Source organism: Strix aluco, chromosome 1 (assembly GCF_031877795.1).
Source record: "Strix aluco isolate bStrAlu1 chromosome 1, bStrAlu1.hap1, whole genome shotgun sequence".
Lineage (NCBI taxonomy): Eukaryota > Metazoa > Chordata > Aves > Strigiformes > Strigidae > Strix > Strix aluco.
Genome location: NC_133931.1, coordinates 64212569 through 64236954, shown reverse-complemented (window position 1 = coordinate 64236954; position 24386 = coordinate 64212569). Strand labels below are relative to the sequence as shown.

Genomic DNA, 24386 nt, shown 5'->3' with positions numbered 1-24386 from the left:
AGTCATTACGGTGCAAACAGGAGGAAGAATCACTGGAAAGAAAAACAAAGTTAAGGTTTTTAAACAGACAATTTAAACGTGAAAGATGACATGGATGCAGCGCACACCGCAACCTCTGAGATTCTGAGGCGCTCCCATGAATCGAGCAGTAACTACTGAAGAAGCTATGTTATGGTAATACATTTGATGCAAGTAAAATTGGACACAAAAAAACCAGACACCCCAACAGATTGATCCACCAGTCAATTCTTATAGATTGAATTTGGTTAAAATTGAGGGCATTCCAACAACTTACAGTTAAAACATATAAAACATAAATCAGAGTCTAGTTTTTTCCTTTTTGGGTAACATCCCGCTTCTCTTAGCAAACCCTGTAGTACTATGGAAGAGATAATCTCATAATAGTTAGGCTCAGTTATTTATCCTCTAAATTTTAAAGTAAAGTTACTAAAAGCACCGAGGAAGATCGCAGCTGAATCAGGAGCTTGATGCAATTCCTATGCATATATGATTAAAAACAAAAATAAAGCACATGTAAACCTTCTGAATTCTGGATATAAATCCAAATCATGCATTTTAAGCCTATCAACAACCCAACCAAAACTTTAATCAAGCAAACCTCTCTCCTTGTCAGTACCAATCACCCACACTGACAACTCTCAAGCTCCCTTCTTATGGTAACCAAAACTGAGTCAACTTTTTGCCATCTCCTTCTGACAACAGAATGCGATTTTTAACAGCATCTTTCTCAATGCTTAGGCCAATCCTTCCAAAGTATGGATTACAAGGACAGAAGTCTCTTTTTCAGTAGGTATACTGAATTTTAGGACTGGTGCTTGTAGTAGCACTGATGGTTAAACCCCAATTTTTGTACCATCAGCTTGCTCCCATTAACCACAACTCCTGCCTTCTCAGGCAGGGCTCAAACCCTCCCTGCACAGCCACAGAAGACGCTTGCTGTTGGAGGACGCGTTCAGAGCGAGATGCCTATGGCCTAACAGAAACGCACACATCCTGGACATCAGAGCAATCTACAGTAAATTAGGAAATTAAAAATGCATGCCTGTAAAAGCACTAGTTACACATGCTGCACATATCACAGTCACACCACTGTGCATCTTGAGAATTACCATTTGGAAGTGCATTGAATTAGATTGCATGCAGCACAGATACTAGTCTGAATCACTACCTCCAATTCAAATACACACATACCCTCTCACGAGTATGTCCCTTATATACCTTGTCTCTTCAGCAAGTACAACTAAATCATTATTATAATCCAATTTACCATACAAATTGAAAAAAACCCACATTTTATTAAGTCAGAAAGTTGGTCTTGACTTTTCTGTATCAATTGTTAATACCAGTCTCAGATGAGTCTTTCCACTGCCTGTACCCAAGTCTCCCACTCACTTTAACTTCAGCCAACTTCATGGCAGACTTCCAGGCCAAGAGAGTCTTGCACAACACACCGTAGGATCGTACCAGTTGTTTAAAGATGCTGGGAGCTTTTCTGAATAAAAGTAAATTGCTTCCATTTCAAGTAGTTTTCTTAAATAATAAAAATAGAGACTATGTACTGAAGGCCAGGTTCGCAAATCTAATAAAATTATAGATAACTAAACAAAAATTGGCAAGATAATCTAAAATGTTACCTTACTCCATATATTTTTCTAGTGTTTTCTTATTAATTTGTTTAAAAGCTGTTACATAGGTTCACCTCATTTTTCTTTACTAAAGTAAATGTAGACACAAGTAAATGATAGGACCAAACAGCAAAATGCAGATAGAGAAACTCAGAATAGCTGGATATGGAACAGTCATTTCACACACACTTATCTCTGATCTAAACAACTGAGCCAAATACATATTTTTTGTTTGGACACATCTGTAGGTATGATGTGCGTAATTAATTGTTCATTCACAATTGCAATTTCATGATGCATTCGATGATTTAGGTATACAACAGTTTTAGTTCTCAGAGCTGACTAAAAATAGTGATTTTAATTTATTCCTGCTGCCTACAATTACCCACAACCATGTATTTTTAAATATTTCCAGCCTATAAAAATTACTAATTTTTTCCACTTGTGTTTATCTGCATTTAGACTTTGATTTGGATAAATTAAGCTCTCAAGTGTTCCTTGCTTTATGAAACTCTGCATGTTGTACACTTCAACACAAATAAATGACTTCTACCATTAGAGGTTTAAATAATGTAATGTATTTCATGCTCAGCCTGAAGCTGGATTCCAATGAAGTTGCTAATGCACGTAATGATTAAGTGTAACTCAAATACTAACTGTGTTGTTGAAAACATGACAGGCAATAATTTGGTCTATTATATTCTGCCATTTAATTGCCTAGTACAGACATTCTCTGACACGTTATGAAGCAATGATTTACAATTATTCAAGCTGCAAAGGTCAGAAAGTGACATTATAATCATCTACACAGAGATCCCTTCTAATGCACAAAAACTAGGTAATACCACACAAAAATAGTTTTACTAGAGTAGCAACTTTCTATTTAAGGTTTCCCAAACTGCACAAGTATAAATAATTAATTTACATTACAGTACATTAAGGCATCCTTGAAAATATAATGTTTTTCCTGCTCCTACCAATAAATTCATGAATAAGTCTTTTTTGCTTGCTAAAAGCAATCTTAAGAGCAGGCTTTCACTAAAAGTAGCCAGACATTAACAGTAATCAGTTAAAAAAAAAATCTGAAAAACTGAAAGATTTTTTAGAACACAACACACAGCTGTACAGCCAATTTTTTTGATGCTGCTGGTCAAAGCACATTCTTATCTATAAAGTACAAAGACCTATTAGCCACTATACTCAATATAGGCTAGTATTTTTCTTTAGACATTCTCAAAGCAACCAGTGTCATTAAAATACTGAACTTTATACAGATTAAGATCTCTGAACTATTCTAAGCATTAACAACAGCAGCAAAAGTGAAGTTATTTCTATGCTTGGGACACTATAACTCTCCTCAAAGCCTGTTTATGTGAGGCTTTAAAAAATAACTGAATTTAGCAAAACACTTATTTAGCAGAACATCTTACAACACCTCCAGAAATAATTGGGAAAAGGAGTTTCAAAGCAAACCGAGAACTGAGGAGCAAAAGTAAAAAAGATTAATACCTCCATCCAGCAAAGGACCACAACAAAGCAAAAAAGCAAAAACAACAACAACAACCAAAAAAAAAAAAAACCAAAACAAAAAAAAAAAAAAACACACAAGAAAAATACTTCAGCAAAATACAGAAAAATCCCAACCTTTTCCAGCCCGCTCCAAATTCCTTTGTGTATACCAATACTTACTTTTGTTCCTTAAAACACTTGACTGCTATATATGGAGTACTATATATGGAATAAACATAATAAAGACATTGCTACAAACGTCCTTTCAATTTTTAGGAAGGTAGCAAAAAAAGTTTATGTGCATGTTTTAAATACTGAAAATTTTCCTAAAAATCCAAACCTACCTTATACCCCTCTTCCTGAGTAGGTTTTTAAGAAGTCATAAAGGAGAGAAACAAAAAGAAAGAAGCAGCCACTGTTACCTGAAACATGTAACTATATCCCCCAAAAATCTGTTTCTGAAAGCAAAGGCAAGAAAAAAGCAAAGGAATAGTAGATGCATTTTTAAATCAAACACTGTCTATAAGTTCTGTTCAAAATCTCAAGTGCAGAACAATGCATTTTTCATGTTCTACCTGAGGCATAAAATTTGAAAAGTGCATGATAAGCCTTTTCACTGCATTTCACCAGGCAAATGAAACAAAAATTTTAAATGCTGGGCAACCAAGATTTGCTCATCTAACCCAGAGTATCAGCCAATTTCAAAGCCAGACTTCCAAAAATCAAATTCAAATATGCAGCAGTTTGCTACCCACAGAAAATAGATACTACCTCTGAAATAATGGGATATATTTTACAGCCATGGGTATGGAAAAGAAAACAATTAACACACATCTGCGATAAGGAAATGAGTAGCAGACGGTTTATTCCAAATGTTAGAACATTAGCGGTGTCCAATTTCTGTGTCATGTAGTTTCTGCTGTGTAGCTGAAGAAAAACAAACCCTGAACTTCAATTAAAAAAAAATAAAACAACACAGCAAAATTACTGCCTTTTTCAACAACTAAGTGAATTATACATTGTGTACTTTGTATCATGTAAATATCAGGATCATTTGGAAAACTGAGGCACAGCAAACCCTTCCTAAAACAACACCATTGATACAGCTTTTTGCCTTTTATTTTAAAGACAAAAATTTCCAGAGAATTTTTGTCTTAAAAAAAAAAGTGGTATTTTGAGACCACACTACACCACAGTGTTGCACTGACATTTCACCTTTAAAAAGTGCCCAAGCAGATTCAAAAGCTTTTGAAACACAATTTATCCTCGCAACTAGCAGAGGGCTTATTACTATGAATCTAAAAGTCAGAGGATAGAATATTAACTACTGTAGAAAAGAAAACATAGTGCAGGACCTTCTGTTTGTGACAAAATTACAGAGTTAATGTTCCTGAAAGATCACTTCACCTTTTAAAGCATGATTTTTAAAAAGGTAAAATTTATAGCAATTAAAGCTAATGAAGAAATGCAGCATGAGCTGCTTATGTTCAGGAACTAATAGGTCCACTGAGCATTTCTAAGATTATTTAGCCATCAATGATAATGAATTGACATTGTCAGTGGTGTTAATGTACCAATGCTCTATAGTGCCACTAATCCGTTAGCCAATCCTAGCAATTTTTTTTTTTTTATGTTGCTACTTTATTTTTTTAACCTACACACTACCCAGTCCTTTCAATTAAAATAGCAGAAATACAGCACAGACTATTACACTTTCTCCTCTTCTTCCACATTTAAGGATGGCATATTCATTATTTGGACTACAGTTCAAACTGCTCTGGTCATTCCTCCTTCTTCAAATCCTGCTCAGTTCTTCAGAACTGCTAGCTACAGTACAAAATGTCTTTTCCAATTAAATCAGTGTTAATATATAGTTCTTAAAATACATTTTGGTGCACATTAAGTGAAATGTGATGATTATTTAAACAGGTATATAAATCAGATTTTTGTGAGCACAGGGTATTGTGGTACATGTCTCTCAGCTGATTGTTTTCCATATCTAAATAGCACAGCTTCATGTTGTTGATGAAAATTAGCAATACAATACTACACAAAAACGGAAAATGAGTACCTGCTTGGCTACCAGTTATGACATGTCAGCAACATACAGTAAGCAATCAGCTTAGCAAAGTGACTAACATTCAAGTCCACTGTTTAAATCATTCATACATGTTTTCCTCTCTCTCTTGCATAACCATCGTGAATTGCAACCGAGAGTTGTGTAATTTCTGAGACAGATTCCAAGAACATGTCGATCGTGAAGGAGTGAGTTTTTAAAAAAAATTAGGTACTGTGCCAAATCCTAATCATTTTAATTCTCTTTTTATAAAAGATATGGTATTAGCTGTTTTGAGATGTTTTTTACTGTTCCTCTCACAATAACATAGCTAAAGAATACAATGATTTTTCAGTTTAAGTTAAAAGGGAATTGACTAAAGAACCATTGTCAAGTTTGTTGACAACTTCTAAAGAACGGAGCTTAGCCTTAGTGAAACAGTTTTGTGGATCTGTAGCTGTTAACTATTTTCCATGCCAAATTCTTGGCAATTCATATAGCAGATTTTTCAAACAATATAAAATAGCCTACCATGCATAAACATGCTGCAAAATAAAAGAGTAACACAAGTTATTCTACTACTGATATTCAGTGGACTCAAGAATTAAGCTCATACATTTTTATTTCTTGTCAAGAAGTCAGCAATTAATTTTCTTAAGTGAGTAAAAACATCCAAAGTATCTCATAATGCTGCATGTAAAATTATTTGAAAAACAGAGAGATGAATCAGTGAAAATCACTCAGCTGCATCTTCAGCTGAAGATTCACTTGTCCTTTAAAATGTGTAACTCACTTTGTCTTGCAGTAGATCGGTATACTAAGGCTAAAAAAACCCCTCCTGCTGAATATTATCCTCAACATCACACCACACCATTCATGTGTGCACTGCATCATCTAATTGAACCTGTGCTGTTCTACACATTAGCCATAACACTGCTATAGCAGGTTACATAGGTTTGAGTAAAATGTTTTTATATGATGCATATATTAGTTAATTTCTCCAGCATAATAACATTAAAATATATTTTTAATCAGAACTAGGGTATTAAAATCCAACTTTGAATGTCCTATGATGTACCATATATGCCATGGCATTTTAAAACCTTTTAAACATTTCTGCTAAATTAATTAGTTTTGCATTAAGGAGTCTCAATGCCTCCTATTAAATGCAACACATTTGAAGGACAATTAAACATTATGAACGATCCTTCTGAGGAAATAACGATTAAGTAAAAAAGAAAAACAAGATTTTTTGGGTAACAAACAAGAACACAAGCATACATAAAAGACTTCCATTTATTTTTAAAGTCTTATGCCTGCAATATTTTAGATCCGTTTGTTTGAAAAATCAGTCTTCTGTTTTGTTTTCGTAAAGAATGAAAACCCTAATGGAGTCCAGAAATCTGTTAATGGTACTAAAATTATAACAGTATAGCAAAAGAAAAAACCCCACACAGTAAAGTCTGTATTATATATTTTTTGTGTCTTTAAATGGAATTTACAGTTCTCCCTGGCAATGTGAATGAACATCCTATAATTTAGTCAATTTACAGATTACAGGTTCAAATTGACCTTGTAGCCCATAAAATTGCTCATCTTCAGTGCAGGATTAGAAGTGGGAAAAGAATGTCATAACTGTATTTAAGGAATTTACCATAACAATGGAAAGGAGGATATGCATGCATAATTTTAGCCACTCTTGCTCACATCACAGTTTTCAATTCTGAAACAATGCATATCCTGCACTCTTCTCCTGGTTAACCATGGTGGAGACTGTTTCAATTTACTCACCCACAGACATGACACTTGTATTCCCTCATCCCAAGGTGCCTCTTGACATGGTTTCTGGCATCTCCGAGCTGAGCTGTTGCAAAGTGGCATATCTTGCACTTGAATGGCTTTGATCCTAAGTAAAATTTAGCATAAGATATGAGTTGAATTAGAATAATATATCACCCACGGTTAAGGAAATAAAAAATCCTGGGAAAAAATAACCTTTAAAAAAGCCTACCCCACATTTAACCTGTTTGAGATTTTTGCCTAACAAAAAAAGTATCTCGTACAGAAATTTATAACTCCCAGGACACAGACGGCATATCCTATACATTACTCATTAAAGTTTCCTTAAGTTCAAGATCACGGAAACAACTCTCTTAGCTTTTAATATTAATTTACTTTTAAAATTATTATTATTATTATTAAAACCACCCACAAAATATTAAAATGATAACACAATATAGTAGGTAGATAACCTTTCAACAAGATGGCAGAAGTTGTTCTACACCCTTCCCCATTTCCAAATGTTGAAATTCAGGTAATGGTCTTAAAGTGGCTAGATACTGGTGCAAACTGCAAATTGTACTTGTTTTTTAAGCAAATATATTTAAAGTAAAGTGATTTTACAAGTCTTTCGACTTTCAATAGATTTCACATTAGCATTGGTATTTCAGATTTGTTCTGTCACACACAGAAAATGATTCATCACCTAGCTATTGTAATGACATGCAATGTATGAATATACAGTGGATAAAATATTATGCCTTTATGACTGTTTTATGGTCAAGAATTTATGATTATTCTGCAAACCAGAAGTATTGACATTTTGGCTATTATTTATTTCACGAACAAACTTTAATATTAAATGTCTACTGCAGACCAAGAACTCTGAAATTATTTCTCCAAGAAAGAAGTACCAGCCTATTTCTTGTATCACAACAGTTCAGCAAAAAGTCAAACTATTTGTCTATCTTAATTAACAGTGATCCTCTCTCGAGGATGAAAAAATTATTTTTTTTTACTGAAATAGTTAAAATGGGCACATGTCAGTCCCCATGTTGTTACACAGCAACACCATTCTAAAGCATGCTGTAGCACTGTCCAATTTTCTGACCACTAAATCCTTAATTCAATAAATCAAAATCATAGAAATGCAGTTAAAAGTAAGTACAATATGGTCACCAAGTCTCCATATTATTTTTAGTATAAGTTTTGTGAAGTACTTCTTCCAATACAGTTAAGCATAATATGAAATATGTGATCTTTAATAAATATACATAAAGAGCGCTGATAAGAAAAATGTTGCACTATATCATATTTGATCAATGAACCTTTTTGCTTTGCCCTTGAAAACAGAATATCCTCCAAGAATCTGTTGGTGAAATTGAGGATCTTAGTAAAAGTTTTTAGAGTCTTAAATTTCAATTTAATTCCAAAAAGCTGACGAAAAATGAAGCATTTAATTTTAATCTTCTAACTGAAATAAAAAAGTCAACAGTACTAAGCACGGGCAGACAAGGTTGAATATTTCACAGTTCAATGACAATGAAGCCAGATCTCTTAATACTTCCATTTCTACTGTTGGAAGTAGATGTAAAATATATTTAGCACCTGAATGGTTATATCTAGTCAGCTTTATATGTTTAAATATCAAAAGCAGGTTGAGACTGCAGCTAACAGCAATCACATTCTATCAATCACACTGAAATCCCCAGTTTATTTAAATGATCCTGATAAAACTAAATTAATCATTAATTTGGTGACATTTCAAATCAACACTGCATTCTACAAAGAGACACATGCAAATAAAAAAAAGCCTATCTTTGCATTAAATAAAGGAGTATTAAAAGTTGATGTTTTAACTTACGATCTTAAAGAGTAATTGAACAATTAATAACATCAAGGCCACAGTTGGAGAGGATTCTTTTAAATCTATTGGTGTTTATACTGCTCTTTTTTGTCATAGAATTCAAATACCATGTGGATTCAATCCTATGTTCCTTTAGTTTCTCTCCTACTGATTAAATTGTAAATTCGTTCCTCATTCTGTTACTGCAGGTGTCCCACAGGGCTTCCATACAAGACCTTTGCTGTTTTCCATTTACATGACTCCTCTGTGAAGAACTCACGCTCAGACCAATCGCAGCTACAGTGTGCTGGCAATACAGAAATGTATTATTCTGTTGACTGCTCTCATCCAAAAATCACTGAGGCCTTGAGGTTTTTTTTATTTATTTCTCAGATCCAGAGCTGAATATCTGTTAACATCTCAATTTAAACTCCATGAAAATTCAAGTGCTGGCAGGCTCCAGTCAGTACTTATCACCTGAAACAAAAGCAGTGCATCTCCCTTTTAGGTTGCTGGTGCCAAATCTGTTCCAGTTATGTTCTTGGATGGAACAACCCAAAATTTTATACTTAAGATAAGGACATTAAACTAAAAGTTAAACTAATGAGGAAAAAAAATCTGTATTTGTCATAATGCTATCTGAAACAATGTTGAAGCAATTAACTATTTCTTAGCTATACTTATCACAAACTTCCATGGTTCTCATATGCTGTGTTAAATGTGATAATACTGGATTCACACTTGGCTTTTAGTTCACAAGAAAATGAAAAAAATACTTTCAATATAGCATCTTTCCAACCAAATGACTTAAAAAAAAAAAGAAAAAAAGGCAACAGAATTACTTTAGCTACATGTTATGGCATGGAAAGAAAGGGTACATTTTCTGATGGTAGCAGTAAGCAATAAGGCTCTTAACAAGAGAACAAAAAAACCCCACCAAATTGAAAATAGACTAAATTTAAGAGTTCAGGTCAGACAGACACAAACCATGCTACTGTTTTACAAAAAGGACTGGAGTTCACAGTACTTACTTTACATCAAGACAATAGAGACCCAAAACTATAAGAAGAATTCACTGCCTCAGCTTTAAGCCAGCCAAAGGCAACATCATCTACACCTGCAGGCATAGCTGTGTCCCCAGCTCAGGCCCAATGCAAAGTGAGTAGAGCCGCATCATACCATTTCCTCCTATGTTTAGGACATAGGGAGTAAAATACCACACTTACATTGAACAAGCCTTCCATTAACTGATAAATCTGATGAAAAACGAAACAAAGATGATGTGGTTGCAGGTGATTTTTCCTCAGATGTTGATTGTTAATTAAGTTTATGGGACCTCCATCAATTGTGAACTAAAAAGTCTTCCACCTCCACTACTCCTTTTATTTTTCTTTACACTTCCTCATTTTCACTTGTCAACATGTGATGGACTTACTTGTTATCTCCTCTCTAGCAAAGCTTCCGTTTCATTTGCAATGTGAAAACCTCCTACATTATTTAACGGTATTTTGAAACATTATTTTTCTATTAATGGAAATCATTAATTGTATCTTTCTGCAACTTTCCCTTCCGTGTCCCCCCCCCCCCAACCATCACCAGTTAATAAATAAAAAGGCAAGTAGTTGGACATGGTTACACATACATATGTATATAAACATATATATGCACATTTGGATGCTGAAGACAGATCTTTTAAAAAGCACCTAATCAGAACAATAAATAGGAAAATGTACAGCTCAGCTGTTATATACCAGGTGTTACCCTGGAACAGATGAGAAGCTAGAAATAACTGTACTTTGCCTCACCAGTGTTATAAGCCAGTGTATATACAGTTGGTGGACTAGGCCAGTTCCCTCTGCCACCACTCCCAATAACCCAAAAATATTTGCATCCATTGTGATACAGACTGGAAGAAAAGGTTCTGTAAGACACAAAGGAAATCACAAATATGAAAATAAAGATTGGAAGAGAAAGCCTTCTTCCCATTAACTATTAATAAAAGTCTCTGCATTACTATTTATGTGAAGAAGTAAAGCATAAGAAAAGCGTTTCATTTAAAGATGCCATGAGAAAGAGGGCAGACAAAACACTATTCTGTAACCCTTCTATACTTCCTCCACACGCACTACCAAAAAATGATTTGCAAAGTGAAATGTATTCTTCTACCGCTTTGCATATTTAGGGCCATCCAAAAGCACAATAAAAATATACTTTATGATAAGACCTACACACAAGATGTTAAAAAGTACACTAACTTTTACTAAATGTTACAAGCAATGATGTAACTTATGTAAGTAGGGTTGCTTTGTCATATATTGATAGTTACCTCACTTTCACATCCACATTAACTTGATTTTAAATGCAATTAATACATATAGTCAAGGAAGACTAATGGACTACATTCTGCACTTAACCTGGTGGACATTTTCAAATGGCACAAGTGACCAGTGCAAACCTATTTTGCATTGTAAACGACTAAATAAATCTTAATGGATTAAGAATGATCAGCTATCAACACACAAGGGAAATTAAGTGCTGAAATGCCTACATTGATTATTTTAAATTATTAGCCTTACTCTGTTCTTGAATTTGTATGCTTTTAGTGAGCTTTAACACATTTACAAGACTTATTGACTATAATTACAAGAGAATTCAAGTAATGGACACATCAATTATAAGCAACATGTCTTGACCAGACAGTTGCATAAAGAATTCTAAAGAGAGCTCCATTAGCATCCTCCCCCTTAGTTTTATTCAGTTTTATCTGCCGTAAGAGGGCATATTAAGGGCTTATACAGCTGTTCTGACCATGTGAACACGAGCATCCCTCTGAAGACTTAACACTGCTTTCAAAGTTGGATATTAGCTGAAGCAATACAGATAACTACATTATTGACAGGATAGAAGTAATGCTGAAAGTATTAAGTATGTGAGTTATTGGTATACATGAATACTGCAGTTATAGTAAAATACTTTGAAAGGTTTGAAATACAATGCCCATGTTCCTCAAGATTAATTTTAAACTTTGTTGTCCAGTCATGCCCTTGCCTTTTCATAAAAAACCTTACAAAACTATTTTAGGATTATGCCAGGAATTACCATTTTTTTATGTTTCTTTTTTCTTACCTTTTTGTTCTCTTCCTTGTAACCATGCACTAAGTTTCAAATACTGCATGAATTTAAACTATAGCTTCCATAATAAGCCATTATTTAAAAGTACAGTAAAATAAACCTTACAGTTTTAATGAAAATATGTTCATTGAAATGTGAATTTATTATTCAAATCCACTCATAAATTCAACCATGGAGACACCACTTGTCTAAGCAGAGCTCAGTGATTTAGAAAAGCTGTCTATTTAAAATAAAGAATGTATGGCAGGTTTATAGAAACATCGCAGTGAATTTTTACATAAATTTAGAACTGCAGCTTATGCATTTTTCTACAAAAATGTTTTTAAATTTTCCACTTAAAATTAAACATAAAAATGAATTGAAAGTGTGATCAGCGCAGAAACTAAATCAGATGCTACATCGCTGTGCATCACATCAGCATTACACACTACCTTCCAAAAAGGCTGACCAATTCTAATTCCCATAACTTATTTCTAAAAATCCTCTTGCTGCTTCTTATTGGCATTTATTTAGAAATTATATAATATCAGATGTCTATCCTGAAGCTTTATGTAATGCTGAAAGTGTAACTGAATTGAAATGAAATAAACAATTTGGATATTAAACAACTGCAAGGAACAGGAAGTTAGAAAGAACAGCTAATTGTTCTCTCAAACTACCACTGCTTCATTATATAAATTTAAGAACAAATTAGTGGTTACAATTTAGATTAAAGAGAAGGAAATCTCTATATGAAACAAAAAGCAGAAGGGTGACTGCGCTTAAAATGTTCTTACATTTCTGCCCTTTGATCACTGTATTTTCACAGAAGCATCTAGGTTGGAAAGGACCTTGAAGATCATCTAGTCCAACCGTTAAATATCAAATCATCTAGTCCAACCGTTCATACCCCTTTAGGTAATTTTGAATTTCATTGGGGGCTCATCAGGCAGTATGACTGCCAGTTCATAAGAAATGTTAAAGAGATTAACAAGCAGAAAAAGACTAATGGTGTAATTCACTCTGTTTGAAAGAGACTACTTGCAAAGAGAGTGTTTCCATACCTGTATGGGTACGGATGTGAGCTAGGAAGGCCATGGAATTGCTACTTCTACACATCTTCCCACAGTACTTGCAGACATTGCCTTGGTTCTCTTCCCTCTCCCTGTTTATTTGTTCAGTGTCTTCCACAATGTACTTATTCACTTCCCGCAACAGCTCTTCATGTTGCTCTTTGATGTGCAGAAACAAGCTCTGCTCCGAATCGAAGGGCTCTGTGCACTTCACACACTTAAAGGTAGCTCCTCCTTCGGGCAGCTCCTCCACGCTTGCCTGCTCATTTCGCATGTGCCCAGCACTGGCCAAGTGCTGGTGAAGGTTGCTCTCTGTGTAAAATGATTTTCCACAGAGTAAACAATGAAAATGTTTTTCTTTTGAAGGATGTTTCATGGCTATGTGAACATTTAGTCCGCTCAAACCATCTGCTAGAAAACCACAGTCATCACAGCGAATACGTGTTGATTCCCCAAGGGAAATTCCTTCTGACTTCTTCTTTTTCCCACCACTTGGTGAAGGGTCTGCTTTTGCTGTGAGCTCACTAGCTTTCACTCCACCTGACATCTGTCCTTCAGCAGAATGGTCAGTGGCCTCCCCATCTTGGTGACTTTTTAACCTCACTATAGAAGAATCAAACTTGCCAAAATTTTGCATTGCCTTTGCTTTATCATCAGCAATGATAACTGTTCCTAGAGCCTCATTACTACTTTCTTGCATGCCCTCAGCTGTTGAGCCATCTGCCTCCCAAACATTGTTATTTATAGTTACTTCTGCTTCATGTTGTGCTTCCATAAGGGCTTCTTCCTCCTCCCCAGTAGGATCCTCTTTGAAACTTCTGTCACCCTCCAAACTATGCATATTTTGTACCATTTCTCCAATGTTTCCAGCAAAATTTGATTGCTCTACTGCACTACTTGTTTCTGGAAGAGTTAGTGTAAGTGGGTTATTTTTTTTCAGCGATATTTTTTTGAGAATGTCTGTGTTTCTACACTCTACTTCAGGGTTTTCTCTATTTGCTTCCAAGCTTTCCTCGCCTCTTCCTAAATTCAAGTTTGTGCTGCTTGGTCTATTTTGATTTTCTGCAGTGCAATCATCATCTGAGTTGAGCAGCTCCTGACCATGACTACTTTTCTGCAACTCACAAGTACCTGTTTCTTTAACTGATACTTCCTGAGGAGTTTGCTGGAATCCTTCACAAAAAATGTTTTCTCCTCCATTTTTAGACTCCTCTTCAAGTTCACCTTCTACTGCATTTTGGGAACTGCTGCCTTTAGGCATTCCTGGAGATGAATTTTCATCTAAGACAGTACACTCACTTAAGCTTTTATTCATATGATCATCTTCTGCTGCATCATTGGCACATTTTGTTTCACCTAAAACAGCTTTTGATCCTCCTGCACTGTGACGGTGCTCCTCTTGAGATAAAGCAGTGCCTTCTTTAGTGATATCTGCTGTGTTTGCTTCCTCCCCAGAAGAAGAATAAACATAAGATTCTCTTCTAATTTTATGTTTCTCTGTTGCTGCATGCCTAATCATCTCTCTGCGAGTAACAGCATAGTAGTCACAAGCCATGCAGTAGTATTCAAATTGTTTTGTATGTTTTCGCTTCACATGCAGCTCTAAAGAAGAAGAAGAATGAGCAATGAAGCTGCAGTGTATGCACTTGTTGCCATTTGCACCCATTGCTCTTCTCTGGAAGCATGGGTCACCATCTTGATTAATCCTGGCTGGTTCCAGAAACACATGATGGCTTATATTTAATGGATTAGTAGTATGCTCCAAATCTGGCAGCCTACTGGCATTTACAACTTTCAGCTCAGCATCTCTTTGCTCAACTTCTTGATTGTCTAAGACAGAATTTTCCAAATATGATGACTGGCTACCATCCTCAGCCTGTTCACAAAAGGCAGTCATGGGGCTGTTAACCTTCTTGCTCATGGATTCAAAATTACCTCCTTCAGGGCTAACGATGATCTCCAAGTTCTGTTTTCCATGTCCTTCTATTTCAACACGACTTTTGTGTTTTTTAGTTGCACAATGGCGTTCCATATCTCCTTTGGTTACAGTGTAATAATTGCAAACCTTACACAAATAGCTGTACTGATGACTGTGCTTTCGTCTGATGTGAACAGTCAAATTTGTAACACTGGAGGCCAAAAGACCACAATGAGTACATGTCCTAGAAATAGTGCCTTTGGGTTTCCCTCTTTTGGGTGCATTAGCTAAAACCAATTCATTTTCATCAATCCTTTGATCAAGTGGAATGAATTCCTTATTTCTCGATATGTTTTCCACAGAAGAGGATGAAACATGTATAATTTCTTTATCTAACTCTGTATTCCCACTCCCAGAAATGGAAGGATCCACCACTGTTTTAATACCACCAACACCAACACAAACTTTTTCAATACATTCTTCAAAACGTAGTCCAATGTTGTTTTTCCTGGCATTTTCAAGGTGCTTGCTTCTTTTGATATGCTTCTCCATTCCTTCCTTACTCAGTGAGTAGAGATTACATGCTTTACAAAGGAAGTGATACTCCTGTGCATGTCGGAGTTTTATGTGCCTTGTAAGAACTGTGGAAGATCTTGTCTTATAAAAACACTTCTTGCATTGAAATTGGGCTTTATTCAGAACAGAATGCTTTAATTCATTTCTATGATTTACGAAGGAAGGCTCTGGAGTTCTTGCTTTCATTGATACTTCCATTTCGTTTGCAAGATTTTGGCTACTGTTTGATACTGAGTCAGCATAAGTTACCACTTGCAAGGTCTGATCACTGTTACTCAATGGAATAGCTTGCTGAAATAATGAACCATCATGCTTCTCATTTTTTTGATGATATATCAGCTCTTCTTCCATTTGAAAAAAAAGAATGCAAGTTGGACAACTATGGGACATATTATGCGCTTCACTCATATGGCTTCGAAGGCTGATCACATTCAAGCTGGTAAATGAACAGAGTTGACAATTAAAGCTACAACCACCCATCTGGTGTTTACTGTCCTGGCAGTGTTGTTTCACGTCTTCCCTGACTCCAGAGGAATAACTACACATCTGACAATGAAACTCGATCCTTTTTGTATGAAGCTTTGCAACATGAATTTCCAAACTTTTTCTGTTCTGAAAAACATGACCACAATCAATGCAAGTATGAAGAACACCATGATCAGCAGGAAGTTTGTCAGAATCTTTAGTATCTGAAGTGCTGGAAGAAAGGGTATTTGGCTTATCTTCAGTAAGATCTTGAATTTCTGAACAAGTATTACAATCACCTTTAGCATCTGTTTCCAATTCTGTATGTGACACGGGGCTTGAATCACCAAGTTTAAGCTGTGTGCTGGACATGCACTTCGTGTGTACTCTCTGAGTTTCAGACTTGGCTCTCTTACTATTACCCAACAAATTGCACCTTCTTTTAACCTGCCTTTTTAATCTAAAAGACCTACTCTGTCCAAATGAAGACCTTAACAAGACAATGTTTCTTTTATATTCTGGTCTATCAAATCTCCTTGTTATACTTAAACTAATTAGCTTTTTGGTAGTTCGAGGCAGTTCTTTTTTCTGCAAGATATTTTCTGAGGGTCCTGGTATTTCTAGTTTTCCAGTATGGACTTCATCATTTCCTTCTATACCAGAAGAAAGCACTGTTTCTTCTGTCACAGTATCTATTTTTTCAGTGGAAACATCTGAAGATGGTATCATTTCAACAAGTTCAGGGTCATCATTTTGTTTAGACAAGCTTACTTTTGAGCCTTTCAGTGCACTGCAAACATTTAATTCTTTTGCATCAGCGGCTCTTGCCTTTAATTTGCTGGTCCCAGGTTTTGCTCTAACATTCCTCTCTTTGGTTGCAGTAGATTGTTGGTTTTTAAAGGATTTTTTTGTCAATATCCGTACAAATCCTCCCCGTGCAGCAAGATTTTGGCATCGAAGGTGTGTCTTGCCAAGGAAATGAGAATTCAGGAGGTTTTCCTCAGCACTCTGAAAACCACAAAGATCACAACAAAATATCTTGGATTCCTCATGATCTTGCTTAACATGCATATGTAATGCTGAACTACATTCAGCTGTGCAACTACAGTGAGGGCATGTTTGTTCTTTGGATTGTTTAGAGGGGCCTTCTTGTTTATGCTTTTCCGTATCAGAGCAGTAAGGTGAACACTGATCACTCATTTTGCCTTTAAGATCTTTGTATATGTTTCCAGTTGTATAGCCAACACTCATTTCTTCTGAAGATAACTTATCAGGAACAGCAGCTGGCACCTCTTGTGAATGTTTATTTTCCTTGTGAATTTTCAATATGGCACCATCAGCACATTTGAAATCACAATGTAGGCACAGGAAATTTGAATTAAATATGTCATCACCGAGACAACTGGTGACACCTTCCTTCTTTACAGCTCCAGCTACCATACTACCTGCTTCTCCAGCTACAACTTTGTGCAATTTCCTTTCACTGTCTTTCATGTCTTCTGAACAACTCTGCTTTCTTTTTCTGGAGACATTTTCAGGATTGTCTGCTTCAACAACATCCAGGTTTGGTGATCCTAACAGTGCCCTTCTGTTTGTGCGATTCTCTTTTCTTTTCTTTTCAAGGTCCCTGAGCACTTCATCTGATATAAGCCTCGTTTTCTGCTGAGACAAAGAGTGACATCCAGCATTTTTTCCTGATGTATTTCTCTGGGATTCTTCTGTCAGCTCAGTTTGTAAACTCTCATCAACATCATCTCTCTTCTTATTTTCCTCCCCATCCATTCTTAACATGGATATTATCAACTGTAGATCATTTGGCTTAGTACCTATAAAACAAAAGAATTATTATTAGTCTTTTATGCACAACCAAAAGTTAAAAGACTCAAGTCAAAGAAAAGCAATATCGCAAATTAAAATCGTGGCAGGAAGACACAATGAAAGATATGAAGCTACATTTTCAGTATGGTGTCTAAACTTATGACATCTAAAAAGCAAACCAACTTTTAGCCACTTGGTTACAGAGCTCTCACTGTGATGAGCACCACGTGAGTGAGCACTAGCTTCAGTAGTTTTTGTGTAATCGAGTAATTTACTACATGCTTATAACTTGGGCAGACAAGCCTAACCTGTTTCTGGAAGCATATTTAGGACACAAAACACTAACAGCTTTGAGGGAACCAGATATGGGATGTTCAGCTTTTCCTGAACTAGAAATCCAGGTTCCCAAATTTAAAAGCTCCAAGGAGGAAACAACCATGACTGCAACAAAAAGCAAAACAAAGCCAACATAAATGTTAAACATTGTAAGTATGAAGCTGTCTTTCCTTCTTCTGCTTAGATCACCTCTTAAAGAGAGGAAAACAAAAATGGAGCCATGTTCAAAAAGAATATGCTACAAACATAGTTCCCCATGTTTCCTGAAGTATCTTCTAAAACTTCATTTCCCAAGGAGGGGGGAGGGAGGCAGAGGAAAAAAAAAAGTCATGAAATAGCAGTGCAGAGAATGGCAGCATCTCTGAACCCCAGCACAAACTCTAACTGTTCACAGCCAGTTACCAAAAGCTTTCCTCAACTGCCTGGTGTGACCTTCCTGTTCCCAAAAAGATGTTACCACTAGAAAACTGATGCTCCCAAAACAGTTTATAAGAGGGATGGGGGTGGGAAATCAAATCTTGACATTTATTACCTTTTCATTTTGATACGAAGCGATTGAGAATTGAAAATGCATTTCATTTTAACAGATGATTAAATACTAAATGTTTATCTATGTGCTTTACACTATGATTTAAACATCAATTTTCTGCAGATCCAAGTATCCAGTTTTTTGTTCAGTTACCCATTGAATGAGGCCATGACCACAATTGTAAGTACTTCCTGACAAGATTAAGTAATTGCAATGTTGATACAGACAAGGCAGGGTACAAAAAACTATTCAAGTACATGCTAAAAAAAAAAATTATGCTTATTTTTGAGGACAAAGTAAGAAAGTATTAAACTGGGGAAATACACTCAAATCAGTTGGACTTATTACCTATGGAAGTACAAAAATCCTTTTCTGCTTAATAATAATTCATGGAACGCCTATAAGGAATTGAGTGCACAGTAGCTGCATACATTGAGCAGTTTTTCAACTGTAGGTCTCCAATTGAGCTAAAGTACTGACCAAACTTATACCAAGCTAGCTAAACCTAAATAACAAGAATAATCACATCTAGATCACAATAGCCCTTTGGAGGATCCAGATATTGCTTCTCTAACTGTGGTTTTCTGATTGTTGTACACTATTATTTTTCATTGTTCACTAAACCATGATACAAACTATGACAATTAGTCAGAAGTAAAACAATCAGGTCTATATTCTCAGCTGGTGTAAGTCAGCATATTGTCAGTATGTTCAAAAACGCTACAACAATTAATAGCAGAGGAGGATGAAGCCTCTGAAGTGCAAGCTTACCCTGAAAAAGGTTTATGAGCACTGTTTGGGATACAGAAAAAAAGATCAGATTAAAATTATGTTGTTTAACTGCAGTACAGCTTTACTTTTATAACTTGGTAAATATCAAGAAATTATTTCAGTGATGAGTGCCACAAGTCCATCCTTAACTGTTTTCATGAAGCAGCCATGGGTCCTTTGCCTCGCTGCACCTCCATGACAGGTTCCCAGACCACCACCGAGACCTGACCACTCTTCCCTTGCATGGCCTGGGGAAGAACAGCAGTTTTTTCTTTGCCGTACAAGACAATTTGCAATCTCAAACCAATTCTCCATCTTCTTTATAGGATACTTTCCCCTCAGATCATCTGATTTATCAAAGAACCTGTCCAGCAGTGAACTAATACCTGCACTGGAAATTTCCACTATCAAAGGTTGTATCGTGATAATTAGGGGTTTCTCCATCGACGAAAATTCATACATACGAGACACATTAAGAAGTAGGGAGCCAGCAGCTCCACACCATACTCTCTTCTGACACACTTTATGCCCATTTAAAGCCATCCTATAATTTGATTTAAACCTTAAAGCACTGTCACACCTAGATCAACCTCTGACAGAAATCACAAGCCACTTTTAGCCAGAGATACAGTAATCACCAGAGGTGGATGCTTCCCAGCTGTCAGAGGCAGGTATCAGCAGTCTCAGAACATGCCTTTTCTGCCACACCAGCGCACATTCAGCTCATCTCCGCTAGCTAACCACACACCTCAAAAAAGATGGCTGGTTATTTGCATACAGTATCTGCAGGCTTAGCCTTACTTTTCTGCATTTGTTCACTAACTTTCCAATATAAGCTCATCCTGCTCTGTGCTCTATCAAAAATCTTGGATTGCAGTCCCAGTTCTGGCTTCTAACCTTGTCGGCAACTCAACTCTATTGCATCAATTAAGGGTTTTTTCAAGTGCTTAGGGGGAAAAAAAAAATAAATATTTCCCTTATTTTATCTTTGAAAAATGTTTGTAGTCACAACTACAAACTAGTTGCTAGGCAAGTGAAAAAAATCAAAACACAAATCTCATAGGTGCTGCCAATAATTTCAGTATCAAATTAAAATAGTCACATACGTAATATAAATATGCAAAGGAGCCTTATGCCCCAGCCTTCCTGCCTAATTCCTCCAGTTCTCCAAGTCAACAGTAAATGGAGACACTTATCTCTGCCTTCATTTCATGATAAACTTCGAACGCACTGACTGGGGATGCACTCTGCTTCATTTACAGGCAGTACTCCTAATGAAGTCAACAGCCTCACGTCTATCCCCACAACTAACAACAAGTATTATCAAGGCAATAACTCCTCAGCTGCACAGTACAAGTTAGGTGTAGCAACAATTAATGATACACCGTTACCAGTTTCATCTCTACCTCACATCTGAGTTTTCATGAAAATAATCTCTCCCTGCACACACCTCCCAAAGTGCCACCTCCATATAAACTGTGTCAAAGTATCACTACATGGGAGTATGTGACTGCATGAAACCATAATCCAGAAAGAATTCTCTATGAAAGAAAACAACTATGAGGCAGCTGCTGTTGTTTCTCTAAAATTACACCTATATTAATTAATCTAAGGCATTATATTGCCTTCAATTTCTTGTAGTTCTCTCTTAAAGTTGCTTTTAGGATAAGAGCACATCTTCTGAGGTAGACACAATGGCTACTGTTACTACTTTTTGCTGGGACCATAGTCAGCAGTTTGCTGAGCTGTGGTCAGTTTTCCACATCTCAGATGAGATCTAGACCACAACACTGAACCATGTCTCTGTTTCTCCCCACTATGATCCTTGCCCAGATAACACCACTGTGTCTCTAACACAATTTCAGTACCATATGCCTCAGCTACCCTGATGAGAGAGTGGTGCCTCACACCCAAAGGGAGCTGTGGGCAGATCTCTTCTCAGCTTTCCGCATGGATTTATTGCACAAATGATTATTGCTACTTGAAGGATGCATTCAGCATACCATAAACCTCCTCTAGACAACTTTTGTCTAGAGCCTATAGTGCTTCCTCTGCTGTAAACTTCTCTCCTGAAAGCCCCTTCTCAGATCTGCCACAGGACAGGAGGTCAATGACAAAGCAACAAACTGGTCACGAATCTGCACGGTCCTAATCCTCAGCCTGCATAAACCAATTCACCTCTGCTCTCATCAAGTCACTACGCTAATTAAGGGCTAGCCTACAGTTGGTATTACTACCGGAACCAATGCATCAGAGAAGGCATCAAGAGCACTCCGAGTTCGTACAGTCCCAGTGACCACATGATACATAAAGTTAAATGGGTTTCTTTTTGCAAAATTAATCTTGGATCAAACTTTAGTTTGGCACAGGGATCATCATCAGGAGCAAAGAATCAGCATCTGGAATTTGATTAAATCAGCTGGTAACGTAAGACACATTCTAGATGTATCAAGTAACCCTCTGCAGCTGCAGCAGATTAAGAACATGCTTAAAGAAAACTCCACTTAGTGTGACTGAGTAAGCCTTTTGATATCAATGTAATGCTGGCAAACTCATATAGCAGTAGAAGTGGGGAAGAACAGTTCTCGAACTACCTTATTCATGGACCAACAAAACTAAAAACAATGTAAGATGCAACCTCTCATGCTTTTCCTTCTACCTTCACCGTTTAAAGATTCCGGTTATGTTTTTACAAGTATATCTAAGGTGCAACAATACGTAACCACTTAGCGTACTGAATAAATAAACCAGAAAGGCTTTATATAGGCTCCAAGACTGCACCGATGGTGTCACCAGGTACAGCACAGCAGAACACCAGAGCACAGAATCAAGCCCAAGCTAAGCAGACAGGAGTCAAATCTTCAGTATTTCCATAGTTTAAAACCCGGTTCTGTCAAACAGTGCACTCTTAACATCATATTTGATGTTCAGAATGAAGCTGTTCTAACTCAAAAGTGGGTTGACTTTTTGTAACATAAATCTTTTGTTAATGTTCATATAAATCAAGTATAGCTGAACAGATTCTTAAAGGATATGACCAAAAATTAATTTGCCACATTAGCTTCAGGTTAACAAATTCTTCTGGTTGAAGACAGTCATACATTACTGAACACATTTTAAGGTTCTTTGCAGCACACTGCTGTTCCTTAGTTTTGGAAAGAAACCTGTTGTGTCCTCCTCAACATTTTTCGTGCAGAAAAAGCTAAGCTCAGTAATTCTACTGGAAGTAGAAGCTAAGCCTTTAACGTAGCGCCTTTCTTCAATAATTTTCCAAGTATCTGAAATAAGTGAAACATGTTTTTAAGATCTTCAAAAGCAAAATGTTTATGTTACATATGTTACATCTGCACAGGCCAAATATCCAAATCTTTACAGAATATATGAGGAGACACACATTTTTAAATTACAAGTGCATAACACACAATAGTTCGGCTGTGTCACAAAAACCAATATAGCTAAAGATTCTCCTCCTTCATGCACTAGGATTCCCAAATGGTCAGAATCGTGGAGGTTTTGTTTCCATATTTAATCTAATTTTAAAAGACATCCTACAGTCACAATTCAGCACCATCTCACTACCTATGAAGAAAATTAACACAAAAAATGAGAAAAATATCGCTTCTTGAGCTGCCACCACCATGCTTTACCAGATAACAACACAGATTTTTGTATTCTTCCTACAAAGCTTTTTTGTATATTGATATAGTATCTGCTACAGTTCTATACAAAAGCATCAGTCATTTGCTGACAGAAGATGCTTTCTCTGATGGAAATAGAGAACATTTTACTTGAGTGGTTTTTTTCCTCTGGTCCAAAAAATAGTCCATAATTCCTCTATGCCAAAAGGTGGAGAGAGTGTAGTTAAGATTTTCGATATAAAACTTGCATTGCTCTAATCCTCAGATGAAATTTAGAAAGTAGTAATCTTAAATTAAGATCAAAAGGACAAGCAATTTAGTGATGATCCTTAAACCTGTAATGAACTGCAAAGTTCCTTAACTTGATGTTCAATACAATTTTATTTACTCATTTTTTTTGGTCATATGCCAGGTCTTCGAGGGAAGGGGTAGGGATGTGTACAGAAGAACCCAAAGAATGTATATTTACAAGTACCACTTTGGTTTTTTCTTTTTATGATAATCCTGGCATTAGAATTCCCAAAGCACTTCTCAGTCAGAGTACTATTGTCTCCAAGTATTTAGTACCCAGTCTGCAGTGTTTGTAAAGGATGTGACATATGGAAAACAGAGTTTCTTTTTTTTCTCCAGTAAAAATTCTCCTTTTTCAGACAATTAATTCTTTCAATGAAATCATGGATACAATGAAGCAAAATCATTTTAATGAGCTCCTTAAATAGCCTGCACAAAACTGAATATGAACAACTCATCTCAACATACGACCTTTGTGTCAAATAAACATCTCATTTTCAAGGGCATAACATCCTTCCTAAATCAAATCATAGGTCTGTCTTATGGCCTTACAAACTTACCTCACTTCCTTCAGAGAGACTAATCCAAGAGAATAGTCTCCTCAATAATGGAATACAAAAGACAATATGGTTGTTGGTTCAAATGGAACAAAGATCACCTTTATTTTGGGGAGTATTTGATGCCATCCATTACAAACATGTATTTGCCCTTGTAGCTCAAGAATGCTGGAACTCTGAGCTTTGCACTGTGAGCCTGTTCTTCATGTAAAGCCACTCATTTTCCTAGGGCATTAGGACTTCCATGGAGATTTCCAAACAAGATATAGGCTTTCAAAGACTAAAGACTTTGAAACTGCCACACTGATGTATCTACAATAGTTTAACAAAATAAAAAGCCCACTGATAGTCATCACTTGTGTATCACTGAAAACAGCAAGTTATCTGCACCCATTAACTTCATTTTCATGCAGGCATCAGAAAGAACTATTACGGCATAACGGGGAAAGGCACCCTGCAATACTACT

At 36.2% G+C, this 24386-nt stretch overlaps 1 protein-coding gene across 3 annotated transcripts in view; it reads right to left on the bottom strand.

Annotated features, from left to right (window-relative positions):
- The window catches only part of ZNF407 (zinc finger protein 407), a 359207-nt gene that overhangs the window by 307111 nt on the left and 27710 nt on the right, over positions 1–24386 (bottom strand). For all 3 annotated transcript variants that reach the window (XM_074823097.1, XM_074823107.1, XM_074823116.1), the window contains 2 exons: positions 13012–17805; positions 7003–7117 (listed from right to left, as the gene is read on the bottom strand). In XM_074823097.1, the coding sequence (XP_074679198.1) occupies positions 7003–7117; positions 13012–17770 (4874 nt within the window). In that variant the 5' untranslated portion in view covers positions 17771–17805. The remainder of the gene's footprint in view (positions 1–7002; positions 7118–13011; positions 17806–24386) is intronic.